General features: G+C 41.9%; 1 protein-coding gene across 3 annotated transcripts in view; it reads right to left on the reverse strand.

Moving 5' to 3' along the window:
- Positions 1-1,767: 1,767 nt before the first annotated feature.
- FHIT (fragile histidine triad diadenosine triphosphatase) overlaps positions 1,768-12,725 on the reverse strand; it is a 620,733-nt gene continuing 609,775 nt past the window's right edge. For all 3 annotated transcript variants that reach the window (XM_074914277.1, XM_074914275.1, XM_074914276.1), the window contains 2 exons: positions 9,962-10,065; positions 1,768-2,418 (listed from right to left, as the gene is read on the reverse strand). In XM_074914277.1, coding sequence (XP_074770378.1) covers positions 9,964-10,065 — 102 coding nt within the window. In that variant the 3' untranslated portion in view covers positions 1,768-2,418; positions 9,962-9,963. The remainder of the gene's footprint in view (positions 2,419-9,961; positions 10,066-12,725) is intronic.

A 12,725-nucleotide genomic window follows, 5' to 3' on the forward strand; every position in this document is an offset into this window, starting at 1 on the left:
CATCCATCTGATTCCCTGCACGGATGATTTTTTTCCCATGTTTTCTGCTTTCAGTGGAGGAGCTCAGCACTCTGCAACATCCCGCAGCCCAAAGGCAAGCTCTGGGCGTGACCTCAGGGGATTGAGGCTGGAAAAGACAAAAACCATCAATGCCTTCAAGTACAGCGTATCCTCACACTTCCAGCAACTGCACCTTTGTGTGCAGCGCCCTGCCTGTGGAAAATTAAGTCTATAGGAAGCGTTTGATGATCCAGACACCATCCTGAAGGCTCAGGTCTTAAAAAAATAGCGGGGTGTGTGTGTGTGTGTGTGTTACTCCACATACTGCTGCAGGATGTCATGTACTTCATGATCTGCCTTTTCTAATCTCTCCTTATCTCTCACTCCAATCCTTTCTCATGTCCCTCATCTATTGCAAATTCTCTTTTAAAGCTGGAGCGAAGCACATAAATATTTTCATGCTGCATAAATAGGTTGTTTTGTGCATAATGTCACAGGAGGCTTTTTAAAAAAAAAAAAAAAAACCAGGACCTTTAGTGCTGTGATAACGGCCTCCTCATTTACAGAAATGAAATCTTCCATACAGCTCAGCACTCATCTGCTCCACAGCCCCTGTGCAAAATGGTTGGCACAGCACCCGCTCATCACAGGCTACAGAATTAATACAGAATATTCCATACTTAATAGGAAGCCATTGAGCACCAGGTTCGGAAATACCTTGCAAATGTAACTGATGCTCAGGTTTTCCTTTCAGCAGCACAACCATTGTCTTCCTTCTGTGTGAAATCACAGCTGGTTTTAGTATTGAAATGCAAAAGGACAACTGTTTGTGTTGGCCCATTTGCCAGCATCTTTGACCATCCTGGCTGCTCGCCTTTTCTTCACTGTCACTTCTTGCCCCCTGACCTTCATTTCCTGTTTATTCAGCCCTTGTTCAGGGTCTAAAAAGTACAGACACCATCAAAATGCGCTTTCCATTTATGCTGCATGGAACAAGAAATAGTGTAACAATCTCTAGAGTTTTCAGAAGGGCTAATGGAAGATACTGGTGGCCACACTGGGTCATGGTAAATCTTTGACTGCAAGTGGCTTTTCAGGAGCAATATTTTAACAGGATCACAGTAAAATCTGGAATCAAACATCAGTGATTTTGCTCTAGTATTTCTATTTGACCAGCACAAAGGCTTCAAACCAAAGAACTGAACTCCCCTGCAGTATATAGCAGAGAGAGACTTAGGAAAAGTTATGAGAATTCATCCATTGTGCATTTTCATACTTCTCAGGTCAGGTTGCAGCCCTTCAGGACAGACTATTGTGGAGCATTTTTATTTGTTCTGGACAGTGGCCACACTGTGCTACCAGACATGCAAAGCACTGCCAGGCTCGGGTTTGGACCTGACTCTGACCTCCTCAAGCCTTCAGGTAGACCCTGCACCCTGTGCCCCCCTCGGCATGGCTCTCATTGAAAGACTTTGTCTATTTTGTTTTCCATCCTGAGTTCAGGGGACACATAAACCTTCGGCTGTCGCTTCTCCACAATTCAAGAGCAAGACGACGGGTGCTCTTTTCATGCATATCTTTCAGACTCATTTCTTCTCTCTTCCATCTGTTGTTTGGCTTCTTTTCCTTTATTACATGTTAGCAATCAACAACTAACCCATGGCAGGTTTCTTTCTGTGTGGGGCATTTCTTGCCAAGGGAGTGTTCCACTTGGGTGGCTCCCACTCATGTTTGTTGCTTTAAGCAGGACATTTCGTGCCAGTTTAACTTTAATGTGATTACTATGCCATTAGCAGCTTTGTGTATTCATTGATTTGCATAAGTGTTTTGTATCACCTTAAGCTCTAGAAGCATAGTGACAATGCATTGAAAGGAATGATCTTAGCAAGTGTTGTATTTCTTGTTATACCACCTTACCCAACAAAAGAGTAGCTCTCCAAGTTTATCTTGGCTAGTCTGTAACAAAGCCTTGAGTTTTATGAATTGTCATACTGCTAAAAAATCTAATTTTTCTATGATATAATAGCCCACATACAATAACTGAATCAAAGAGCACAACACGGAGTAAACACTTTGTAATGTACCTAAACAGAATAGCTACCTGATTTTGCTAGCACTTTATTTCAATTTAAGCCAAGGGACAATTTAAAAAGATTCATTCCCAAGTACACAATTCAGAAAAATATGAGTTACTACTTAGAGCAATATTTTGAATCAGCGCTGTTAGTTGTCTTAGCTGATATTCAACCTTGATGATATCCAAAGGTCCAATAAAGTTTTTCATGGAAGAATCCCATATTTGTAGAATACAATAAAATTGTTCAGCTGCAGCTCCAGGGCCACGGAGAACTGCAGAAAGAGATCTGTTTTTCTGGGGAGTTTCTTAAATCACGGGATGTTTTTCAACCACTTTGTTACCTGAGAAATATCAAACACAACAGATAGTTACATATAATAGTATCTTTGATCTTTGTTAGTAAGACAAAATGTAAGGCTGCTTATTGCTAATGAGTCAGGTGCTCATTAGAATGTTCCAACAGGAAACACTGACAGTGACAGGCAAAGGGAAATGTTCAGCGTTAAATCCACACACAGCACATTTCAGCTCCTATTATAGCCTGTGCAATAGAGAAGGGAGAAAATCCTTGCACACAACTGTTTTAAAATTATGTATTGAGGCCAGAAAGAGAAGCGTTTGTTTGATTTATTATCTACTTTTTCAATAAAGTTCACTTCCAAATAATACTAATGCCTGCCTTTCATATTGTGCTTTTCATTCCTAACTCACAAAGCCCCCTCCAAAGGAGGTCAGGATCATTTTACAAAAAACAAACATGAAGTGAAGCCACCTCGCTGATGTCCCTGAGTAAGACAGCACAGTCCCCAGCTCTGTTGACCGCCAGTCATAAGAATGAAGGATTAGAAAGGGCATCTTGTGTCATCAAATCCAGCTTCTTACTCTTCAAATCAATTTTGTTATAATAATCTCATGCAAGAGTCTTTGGGGTGTATGATCTCTTATATAAGCTCCTGCAAATGCTCTTTCAAAATCATCGTATCTTGTATATCCTCATCCACCCTGACCCTGCGGTGGGATTCTGCCTAATGCCAAGATATTACACACCGGTGATTTGGGACCATGACTGTGAAAATGCCCCCAGCCTCACACACTGGAGAATGAATGGGGTATTTATTCCCATGTCTGCTCCAATTTTATGCATATCTTGGTGGCTCATCCTAGTAAAAGACCTGTAATAGGTGCCATGACAGACCTGGAAGGTGTTCTTGAGGTAGAGAAATAGAAATGCTGAGAGCCTGACAAGTGCAGTCGACTGCAGCTGTGAAACCTGCGTGTGAAATCCCTGCACAAACTCACCCGCAATTGTTATTGCAGCATTAACTGGAGGCTCGCAGCAGCCCCAGGTGCTAACACAAACGGGGCGTTTGGGTTTACCCTTGCACATAACTTGTCCTTTCGTGTAGAGACTGACATCCTGGCAAACAACGGAGCCTCAACTATTCTCAGTCCAATGTCCATTACGCCCTTCCTTTTTCAAATAACTACTTACTGGAGGAGCTATTAATGCCTTTCCACCTACACAGCCTAGATACCAAAACTCACACAAAGGCAGCTTTTAAGCTCTGAGGTCACATCCAAGCTGCTGGTTAGTGTGTCTCTCTGGGCAGTTCTATTATGCCGCAGCTACAGCAATAGGAAAACACGATACAAACCTTTGCTAATAACTGAGCGTGAGGTGGGCTTTATACTTTGGTATCTTCACTTTTTGTACCTTCACTTCAGAGCATACTTAGAGCTGGCTTCAATAATCGGAAAATTATTTCCGCTTATTAAACACAAAGCTGTTACCCAACTGTTAGACGAGGGCACGGCCCCCAAACTTGTTTCCCGGGGCTGTGCATGAGGCTTGGATCCTTGCTGCTGTTGTGGCTGCAACTCCCCAACCGCCCACTTCTCCGTTTGATTGTCTTTTCTCACTGACACATATGTTTCCCCTTTTGATGGCATTCTGAGCAACAGTTTCCATTGTATGCCCCTCTTGACTGACAGTTTGATGGCAGCCTGGAAATTACTTGGCATGCTTTTGTGAATCTGCTTGAAGGAGGGTCTGGCTGCTTAGTAAGTGCATCCTTGTGCAGCTTTGGGGGCAAGAGATTAGCACCATTTTAGCACAGGTCTGGGTATAAAAGTACTTGACCACAGTTGATATCCTTATTTGAAGCTCAGCATTGTCCTGTGCCTTTTTTATCCCAGGTCCCGGGACACAATGTCCATCAGATACGCTCGGCTTTCCCCATTTTCCTCTCATACAATGTGACATGCATAAAGTTTAATGATGAATCAAGAATGGATCAGTCTGAAAATATTTGGTATTTGACAGACATCCCAGGTACGCATTCAGGCTGCTGGATGTGCAAGTTAAGAGAACATCTGGCTCTCTGTCAGCTTTCTTTGCGAACACTAACACATTTGCTGCTTTGCCTTTATGTGGTACAATCTTGTCTGTGTCTCTGGCCATGACGTTTCTACTGCAGCGATAATTACAGTATCTGAGCAATGCTGTATGGAATTCATGTACTCTTTACAGCCGAATTAAATGGCCACCCATAGGGAAGTGGAAGTCCAGAGAATGAAGTACATATGTTTCAGCACAGTACTACTTACAGCCTCAAAATAGAGCCCTGGAATAGGTGTGAGGGGGAACATCATGTTCATGCTGGCTTCCTGGAGGAGGAAGACATTTTACTTATAACTAAGTCTATTGCAGATTTGTTTTCATAAGAATAATGATATGCTTCAATCAGAAAAATAATCAACCTCGACGCTGAGGTTTCTGTGCATTAGCACACCACATTTATTTTGGGAAGCCTTTTGCCCTGAGCCTTCTAGGGTGGGTATTACTGCTGTACACAGTCGCTGCACTTCTTCTGGCTGTTTACATCTTCCCTTGATCATTTAATTCCTCTGCATAAATGTTCTCCCTGCTGCAGAGGTGGTGGGTCTGGATGTTTTACACTTCAAAAATACCAGCAAGGGCCAGATTATGTTTGTCTGTTGGATTTCTGTTGATATTAACTTCCCTTGCATTCCATTGAAATGACAAAAAGATTACTTTATATGTACTTACTGCAGAAAAAAAAAAGAGAATTTTGTGTGAAAAAGCACAGACCCTATGATCTGATCCATCTTCTCTTTGCTATTTCCAACTACTTAAAGCATAATGTCACACTGAAACGCACACTCGCGGTGCTGCATTCTCTTCTCCTGACAGATTGTTATGACGTTTTCCAAGGTGACCTTCATAAAACATGTTTCTTTTGAAGCTTATATTTCACTCTCAGGTCATAATAGTTTCACACAGGCAAGCAAACCATCAGCTCCTGCTTTCTAATTAATGGTACTTGGAGGTTTCTGAGTGGGGGATGTAATTAATAGCACTTAAGTCTGGAGTGCAGAGAAATCTATAGCTGATTACTAGGATGAGTATTTACCTAGGGATTATATACAAACAGCTCCTAAGTGCAGCCATGAACAGCTCTCAACAATGCTCTCTGGGAAATCCCCAGGACGAGGCACCACCTTGAGTTTAACTCCAGTGTAAGCACTTGAAAAATTGTCCTGCTTATAAAGTGAGGCTCTGAAACTGAGGGGTCCCTGCTTGCTGTACCCCTTTCCCCTGCCGCCCTTCCTCATACGAGAGCCCACAGCACGTTGTATTTCCTATGACTGCGTGGTGATTCTGCTTGCCAACAGGCTGACTACAGTGGAGGAGAATCTACTGCAGAAAATACCTCTGACCACGTCTGCGTTGTCACTGTCACCCAGGGGACAACCTGCTCTGTGGTCCACACTGCAGGTGCAGCATCTTCTGGGGCAGACTGTGTCCGCACTGCACAGCGTGTGTCCCAGATCCAGTCTGTGGATTCAGTCCAAGGCATAGTCATAATTTTGTGTTTTTATTCAGTTTAAAGTACCAGAAATAACAGGAGGGCTTTTCTTACAGTAAAACAAGCAAAGAAAGGGTGTTGTGAGCCATGTTGTCATATTTGCCTAAATTTATGGAAAGTGATGGAATCACTCTGGTGCTCACTCTCATGCATGCAGCATGGATTGTCAGAGGTGCTGGAGCAAAACCAGATAGATGCAAGCCAAATTGCCAGTTTAAATTCCCTCTGGTCAGCTGCTGCTAACAGTGGTAATTTCCCCGCTGAAGTCAATAGAACAGCATCTTTTCACACATGCTGAGATCTTGGTGCAGAAGAGGCAGCTGCGAGGCAGGATGAGTGCTCTCGAAGAATGAGATCGTCTCTCTTCCGCAGTGGGGCGAAAAAAAAAAAATGAATAAAATTCATATTCTCTGACAAAGTTGAAAAGACTATATTCTCCAGAAACATTGCCAGACTGGGGAAGGAGAGAACTGACATCAGAAATCCTGCACAATTGTGAAGCCCACATTATTTGGAGAGAGATTAAATTGAATTTTGCATTTTGAATCACACAAAATATTCAGGTAGTTAAGCAATTAAAAGCTATTGAATATTTGTAACTCAAAAAGCACTAGGCAACAAAGTATCACTGTCAACTCCTTTATGCAAGGGGACATTTTGACATCGTACTTAAGACTGACTACTTCTCTAATGGCATACAAGTCTTATTTCATTTATGCATAAAATAGGAAAACTTCTACTGAAACTTGCACAGCCTGGTTCTTTCTTCAGAACAACAACACAGAGTGAAACTGCCTTTGAAGAGAAACGTTTTTCATAAACTATCTGAAGGTTAGTATCTCTTTCAATCTTTAGCCTTTTTGCTGGCATGTGTAATTTAAAATGCACAAAACAGACTATCAAAACACACAGCTATAGATAGTTAGAAAATGTAAAAGGTGCATCTGAAAATAGACTTGGAAATTAAGATGCTGCACCTAAGCTTACTCTTTGAGTAAGGACCCTTTCCCCATGGATCCACCTCGAAGAGCAACCAGTTATCAAATACAACTGACCATACGACAGCCAACGCTGAACGAGGAACCGCTCCTGAAGAGGTCAAATCTTGGTGCTGCTAAGCAACAGTATGACTAACTGGGGCAATTCTATATCAAATGTCCTACTGACAGAATAATTTTTTTTATTTTCTTGTCCCTATCCAGAGCCACATGAAGTTCTGCTGAACTTTGGCTCTGCAGACACAGCACCGTGAGCAGCTCTGCAAAGCCCGCATGTGCTGGAGGTGTTCAAGGAGTGGAAAGTCCTTCTAATGAGATGGGGTACAGTGGCACGGGGACATGCAGTGAAAGACCAGAAATGTATGCAAAACACAAATTCACTCACTGTTTTCACTTTCATCTGCTCTAGGCAACTGCACACAGGAATAAATTATTTTAAGGCAAGGATTTTCTCAAGGGTGTAAACTTAGCGTGGCTAAATGGGGTTCATATCTTTAAGCAAGTGGCTGGATATTTCTGATCATCTGGGGACTGGGGTAGAAGCACTCAGCTGTGGCCACCCAACCAGCCAAGAGGGATCAGCACCAGCAAATGTAGTAGGGAGAGAATCAAGAGCTTCTTGCTTTGTTCAAGTATTTCTTAGGAAAAAGTCACCTGCAAGTCCTTCGTGATCAGATAATCTATAAATACAGGCAAAAGGCAGCGCTGTACTTAGTCAAGTCATAGAGGAGTTGTGACAGTTGTTGAAGGATTTGTGATAAATGTAAGGGTAGCTGGGAAAGCTCTGAAACAGTCTATGAAGGCTAATCTAGCTGAGCTGGGCTTCTTTGAACAAAACACTTAAGTAGAAAAATAATGCACGAAGCCTTAAAAATTGCTATTTATTGGCTCCAGAACACCCACATTCAGCTCTTTCTGACTTTCCTTGTGCCGCATGAAAAAGCTCAAGTGAAATAGCATCCAGGTAAACTTATAAATGGCAAAATAAATCTTTTGTAGGTGAAAACCAAAAATAGCTTCAAAGAGGGATGCATATAACCTTGTTAATTTGCCAAAAGTTTTCAATCTTCATCACTTTAGAAGCAAGGTTAAGAGAGTAGATAAAAGTTGAGAAATCCAGAAGGTGCCAGATATACCTTTATCTCAGGTTCAGAGCCTTAAACCTCAGAAGCAAAACGATGTCAGGGCTGACAATGATGCCTTGTGTTGGGAATCAAGGGTTGGAAGGACTGCCTGTACTAGGCAAAATACTCTCATGATAATGATGCCAGTAAGATTTAATTTACCAGTCTGTTCTAGGAAAGGTAATGACCTTAATATTGTGGGGAACTTATCAAGAGGTCATCCATGCAGACACACGCTGATTTATTTTTATCATAAATGGAAATAAATGTCCAGCCACATGAATTTGCTTGCAGGAATGAATTTATACCAGCTTTGTGTTTAGCATCAGAAGAGCCTAAGAACATTTTAGGGATATGTGGGGATTTAATTTCAACCCCTTTGAGAATCTCTGCAGAAAAGCATTTCAAATTAATTTCTAACCAGACCAACTCCCCTCCCTGCCCCAAACCTCCCAAATATAGAACAGGGAACAAATTCACATTGGAATAGGGATGTACCGTTTTATCTTAAGTACTGTTCATTTACTGCTGTGCCATAGATGAAGTCCTACGTAATGCCTCTGTTAGTAGTGTGCTTACATATGTACTACCTAGGCATATGCTCTTTCTGGCTGAGTGATTCATTTTTGAGAAACGTATTTCTGAGGAGGTAGAAAAGTGTCTAAATAAAAATCCAGCAGCCATGCTGGAAACTTGACTGTGTAATCCAAACCCTGTTACTCCAAACCCTGGAGGTCCCTAGGTCCCAGGTGCTGAGGACAAGTTTCCTTCATAGATGGGAATTATGTGTGTTACGTGGCTTTCTCTGTGTCAGTCTGCAGAAGTGTTGGCACAGTTAATTAGACTGGAGAAGACAAGAGTATGGTCATCATGCGAGAAAAAATGGAAAGAGTCAGATGAGCCAGCCCAAACGGAGAGGACAGAATGACATGGGAGACAAGAGCTGCCATGTGCACACTGTATAGTTTAGCTCAAGATTTCTCAAGCCGGGCTGTAAGCAGCGAGTCGCAGGCAGAGAGGAGGGATATTTATGGGATTTCGGTTCTTCCAGAGGAAAAAATATGAAACAGGCAGAAATGACAGAGAAATGAGAGTTCTGGATGATGGCAAACAACATATGGGGAACAGGGGAGAGGGAGCTTTTGGCATCATTGCTGCAGTGTACATCCCAGCGTAACTCATATTGATCTCCGGGGGCCAGTTTATTTCTACTGGAAGAATCTGGCTTCTGGGACTCCAGGTACAAAATGAAAATCTCTCAATTTCTAGAGCACCAATGTTAGTGCTTGCCAAGTGTTTTCTCTTTTCTATTCCTCCCTGCAAATCTTTTTTTTTTTTTTTTTTCCTTTCCTTCTCTTAGGGCCAGTGGAAAATTTAGCAGAACAGGCAGTTTTCCAGCAGGCTTAATTTTGAAAGTTGAACTGATCCTAAGATTTGACAGATGAAGTTAGCATTTGATTATCCACTCTATAGTCTGAATTCGGCTGGGATTTTATATGTATAGGTGCATATGTACACAGACACACCAGTTTTCAGCTTTTCATAGAGATACCAAGGCTATTTTCTGTTCTAAAAAAAGAGGGAAGATAAGTTAGTTTTGACATTCCTCTTAAGTAACTGCTGATTTCCAGATATGTTATTTTTTTGCTCTCTGGAAACAAAATGCTCTAGGATGGTGCTGATTTGTTCAAGGAGCAGTATGTTATTTCAGTCACTGTAGGAACACTGTGTCCTTTTGGAAACAACACAAACCTAAGAGCTTTCACTTCTTTTGTTCTATTCTACATATTCCCCCCCCGTCCTCAAGAAGCCTACGGAGACTTGAACAGAGTTTTTGGTGTTGCAGGAGTAAGTCAACATATAAATCATTACCTCTAATTTTCCTGAAAATACTTCTTCAGAACTGCTGCTTCAGCTGCCATTTCTTCTTCTGTCCTCCACTTGTCAGGGGAATCCTCTTTGTCATGTCGTTGCAACTTTTTTGAGGAAGAAAGAAGAAAAAAACCCCACTGTTATTTTTTCTTCCAGTTTTATTGTAAAATTCAGGGCATGCCTGTACACAACCAGTCTAACTACTTCACGTGTTTGCAGGATGGGGGGACCTGGTGATGAAGAGATGAAGGGTGAAGGTTACTAGTTTAGAGTGGTGACAGTAGTTAACTGGCTCCGATGGATTTTTGATGATAATGCAAGGTGCCAGGGTGAACGGTAGCCAGTGACAGAGTTCACCTTTGTGAGCTGACGGACAGATACCTTGTGAGCCTGATGCAAAGCTGGTAGGTAAAGTAACAGGGTAACACACACAGTTCAGGTATTTGGAAGTGCCCTTTACCTCAGTGGAGTGAGCTAGGCAGAAGCTGCCTCAACGCCTTGTCAGTAAGTCATGTAAAATTTTCTCTCTGACTTTTTCCCTGCCCATGGGGCCACCCTTCCCATCAAAGCCCTATTGTGATAACAAGGCCCCGTTGCAGCTGTTTCCCGCTGGCAGTTTATAACAGTAGTTTTCAGAAGAGATACATTCCCTCCCCGCATGCAAGTTATTAGTCCTTCCTTGCCCTTGTTGAAAGTGAGACACATCTTTGGTCTAGAAACAAAACCTGTTATTTTAAACATAACTATATTTCATTGACGATTAACTGAGGAAAAAGATCCAAAGTATGTGAAACATTTCATTTTTGTATTTAGCTTGAATAACATGCCCATTAAAGTGAGTTCTATCCCACATGCAGTAGGTATTAAGTGATGATTTCAGATACATCCTTTGCCTTTCCAGAAGGGAGATGCTGATGGTTTTGCTGCTCTCCAGAAGAGGAGAGTTCTATTTTATGGTAAATATAACATGCCGGCACTTGAGTGACCATTTGTACACATGTCCACTCAAAGAGTGCCTGACACTCCTCAAGGGAAGACTACATTTACAGCAGACACCAGAAACATTTGCATTAACGTATTAAAATATTGAGATTTCCAGTGTGTTTCTAGGTACAGAGCGAAGCACAGATTGTGTTAACAGCATCAGTGCTTCTGAGGAAAGTTATAATATTGACTTTTTGTTAATGTCACAAAGTGGGAAACTAATGAATTTACACCTTTTATTCCTGGACAAGTTTTAGTACAGAAGATGAAGCAGTGAAAAAAACAAAGATGAAGCAATATTGAACCTGCAAGCAAACTGCATTACTGTATATGGCATGTTTAGCAATAAACTAGGATTGTTAGCATACATCCAACTCACAAATACTTTTATTTGTGCTGGGTTTTTTTCCTACTCTGAATTTTGCTGCCAGCTACAGTCCTATGTAGTTTTACATTCTGCAGCATGGATTTCTTCCTTCTCAGCAGACGAAGCTGCATTAGAAAGCTATTTCCTTTCATGCCAATATAATACAGTAGCTGTAGGCAAATTAAAGTGTATTACTGTTCGACTAGTAGAAGACTAATCTTCATTGTTACGTTAGCTCTAGGTGTGTTATAAATCCATCTTGTAATAACGCCACAGAATTACAGAGGAAGATTTAAAAGCCAGGAACCAGTACAGTGTATACACTGTCAACACGCATCCTTTGTGTCCATGTGCCTGCTCTCACCCGCTGTACACCCCTATACACTGTACAGGTGCCACAGCTGAGCTGGCAATGAGAGGGAGTTATAAGGAACAGCATAAATCATCCTGTACTTTCCATGGACTGCAAGCACTTACACTTCACAAGAGGATGCACCAGGACAAGCCAAGTAGTGGTAAATCAATTGTCTGTCTGAGGTGTGAGCTGGTTTTCTAAAAAAGCAATGTCTTGCTCATTCGACCTAGCATCAGCAGGAGATACAGCAAGCAACAGCTAGAAGGCAAGGGAGGGTGGCCCCTGTTCCTCAAGGTCTCCTTGTTTAACCTGCAAGAGGTGCTTTTAGTGACGAGATTTGGCTGCTGTTCTCCCTTCCTATCCTGGTAATGCACAACCCAGGTGAGAGCTGACTCCAGGAGGAGACTAGTAAAGTGGGGATTTGACCTGGAGTTTTTATTTTTATTTTCCCCGTTCAAAGTCACTGAAATGAACAGTAATAAGGAGGCGTATCCTGAAATGGCTGTTGTTTAAATTAAAACTGTGTGAAGTCACAGACCATGGTGACTTCCCAAAGCTGGTAAAAGAGAGGGTTTCTTCTGCTACATAACTGCTAACCTTTAAAAATAATCAATCTTTGACTTAAGGTTAATACAGATATATGGGGAACAGCAACGAACTCTGAAACTTGCCTGGAAATCCAACCTCCTTCAGCAGCCCTGGCTCCTGGTGCACAGCCTGCAGTACCACACAGCAAGCCCCAGCCTGGAATGTTTTGTGGACACACTAGGTATGATCAACACCAAACTGCAGTGTTAAATCACCGCCGTGGCCAATGCATTCATTGTTCAAGTGACTTCTAGATGAATATTACTTCAGTATAAAATTTCGTGGCCAATGCATTCATTGTTCAAGTGACTTCTAGATGAATATTACTTCAGTATAAAATTTCCATGCCTACCCACACAGGATCCCAGGACTGTTCTGCATTCAAACCTCTTACCCTGTCAGTAATTTCTGAAGTGCAATATGCAATTATCACCTCAACACCACGCAGTTTCTGATGTTATTTAACCACC

Source organism: Athene noctua, chromosome 10, assembly GCF_965140245.1.
Source record: "Athene noctua chromosome 10, bAthNoc1.hap1.1, whole genome shotgun sequence".
Classification (NCBI taxonomy): Eukaryota; Metazoa; Chordata; class Aves; order Strigiformes; family Strigidae; genus Athene; species Athene noctua.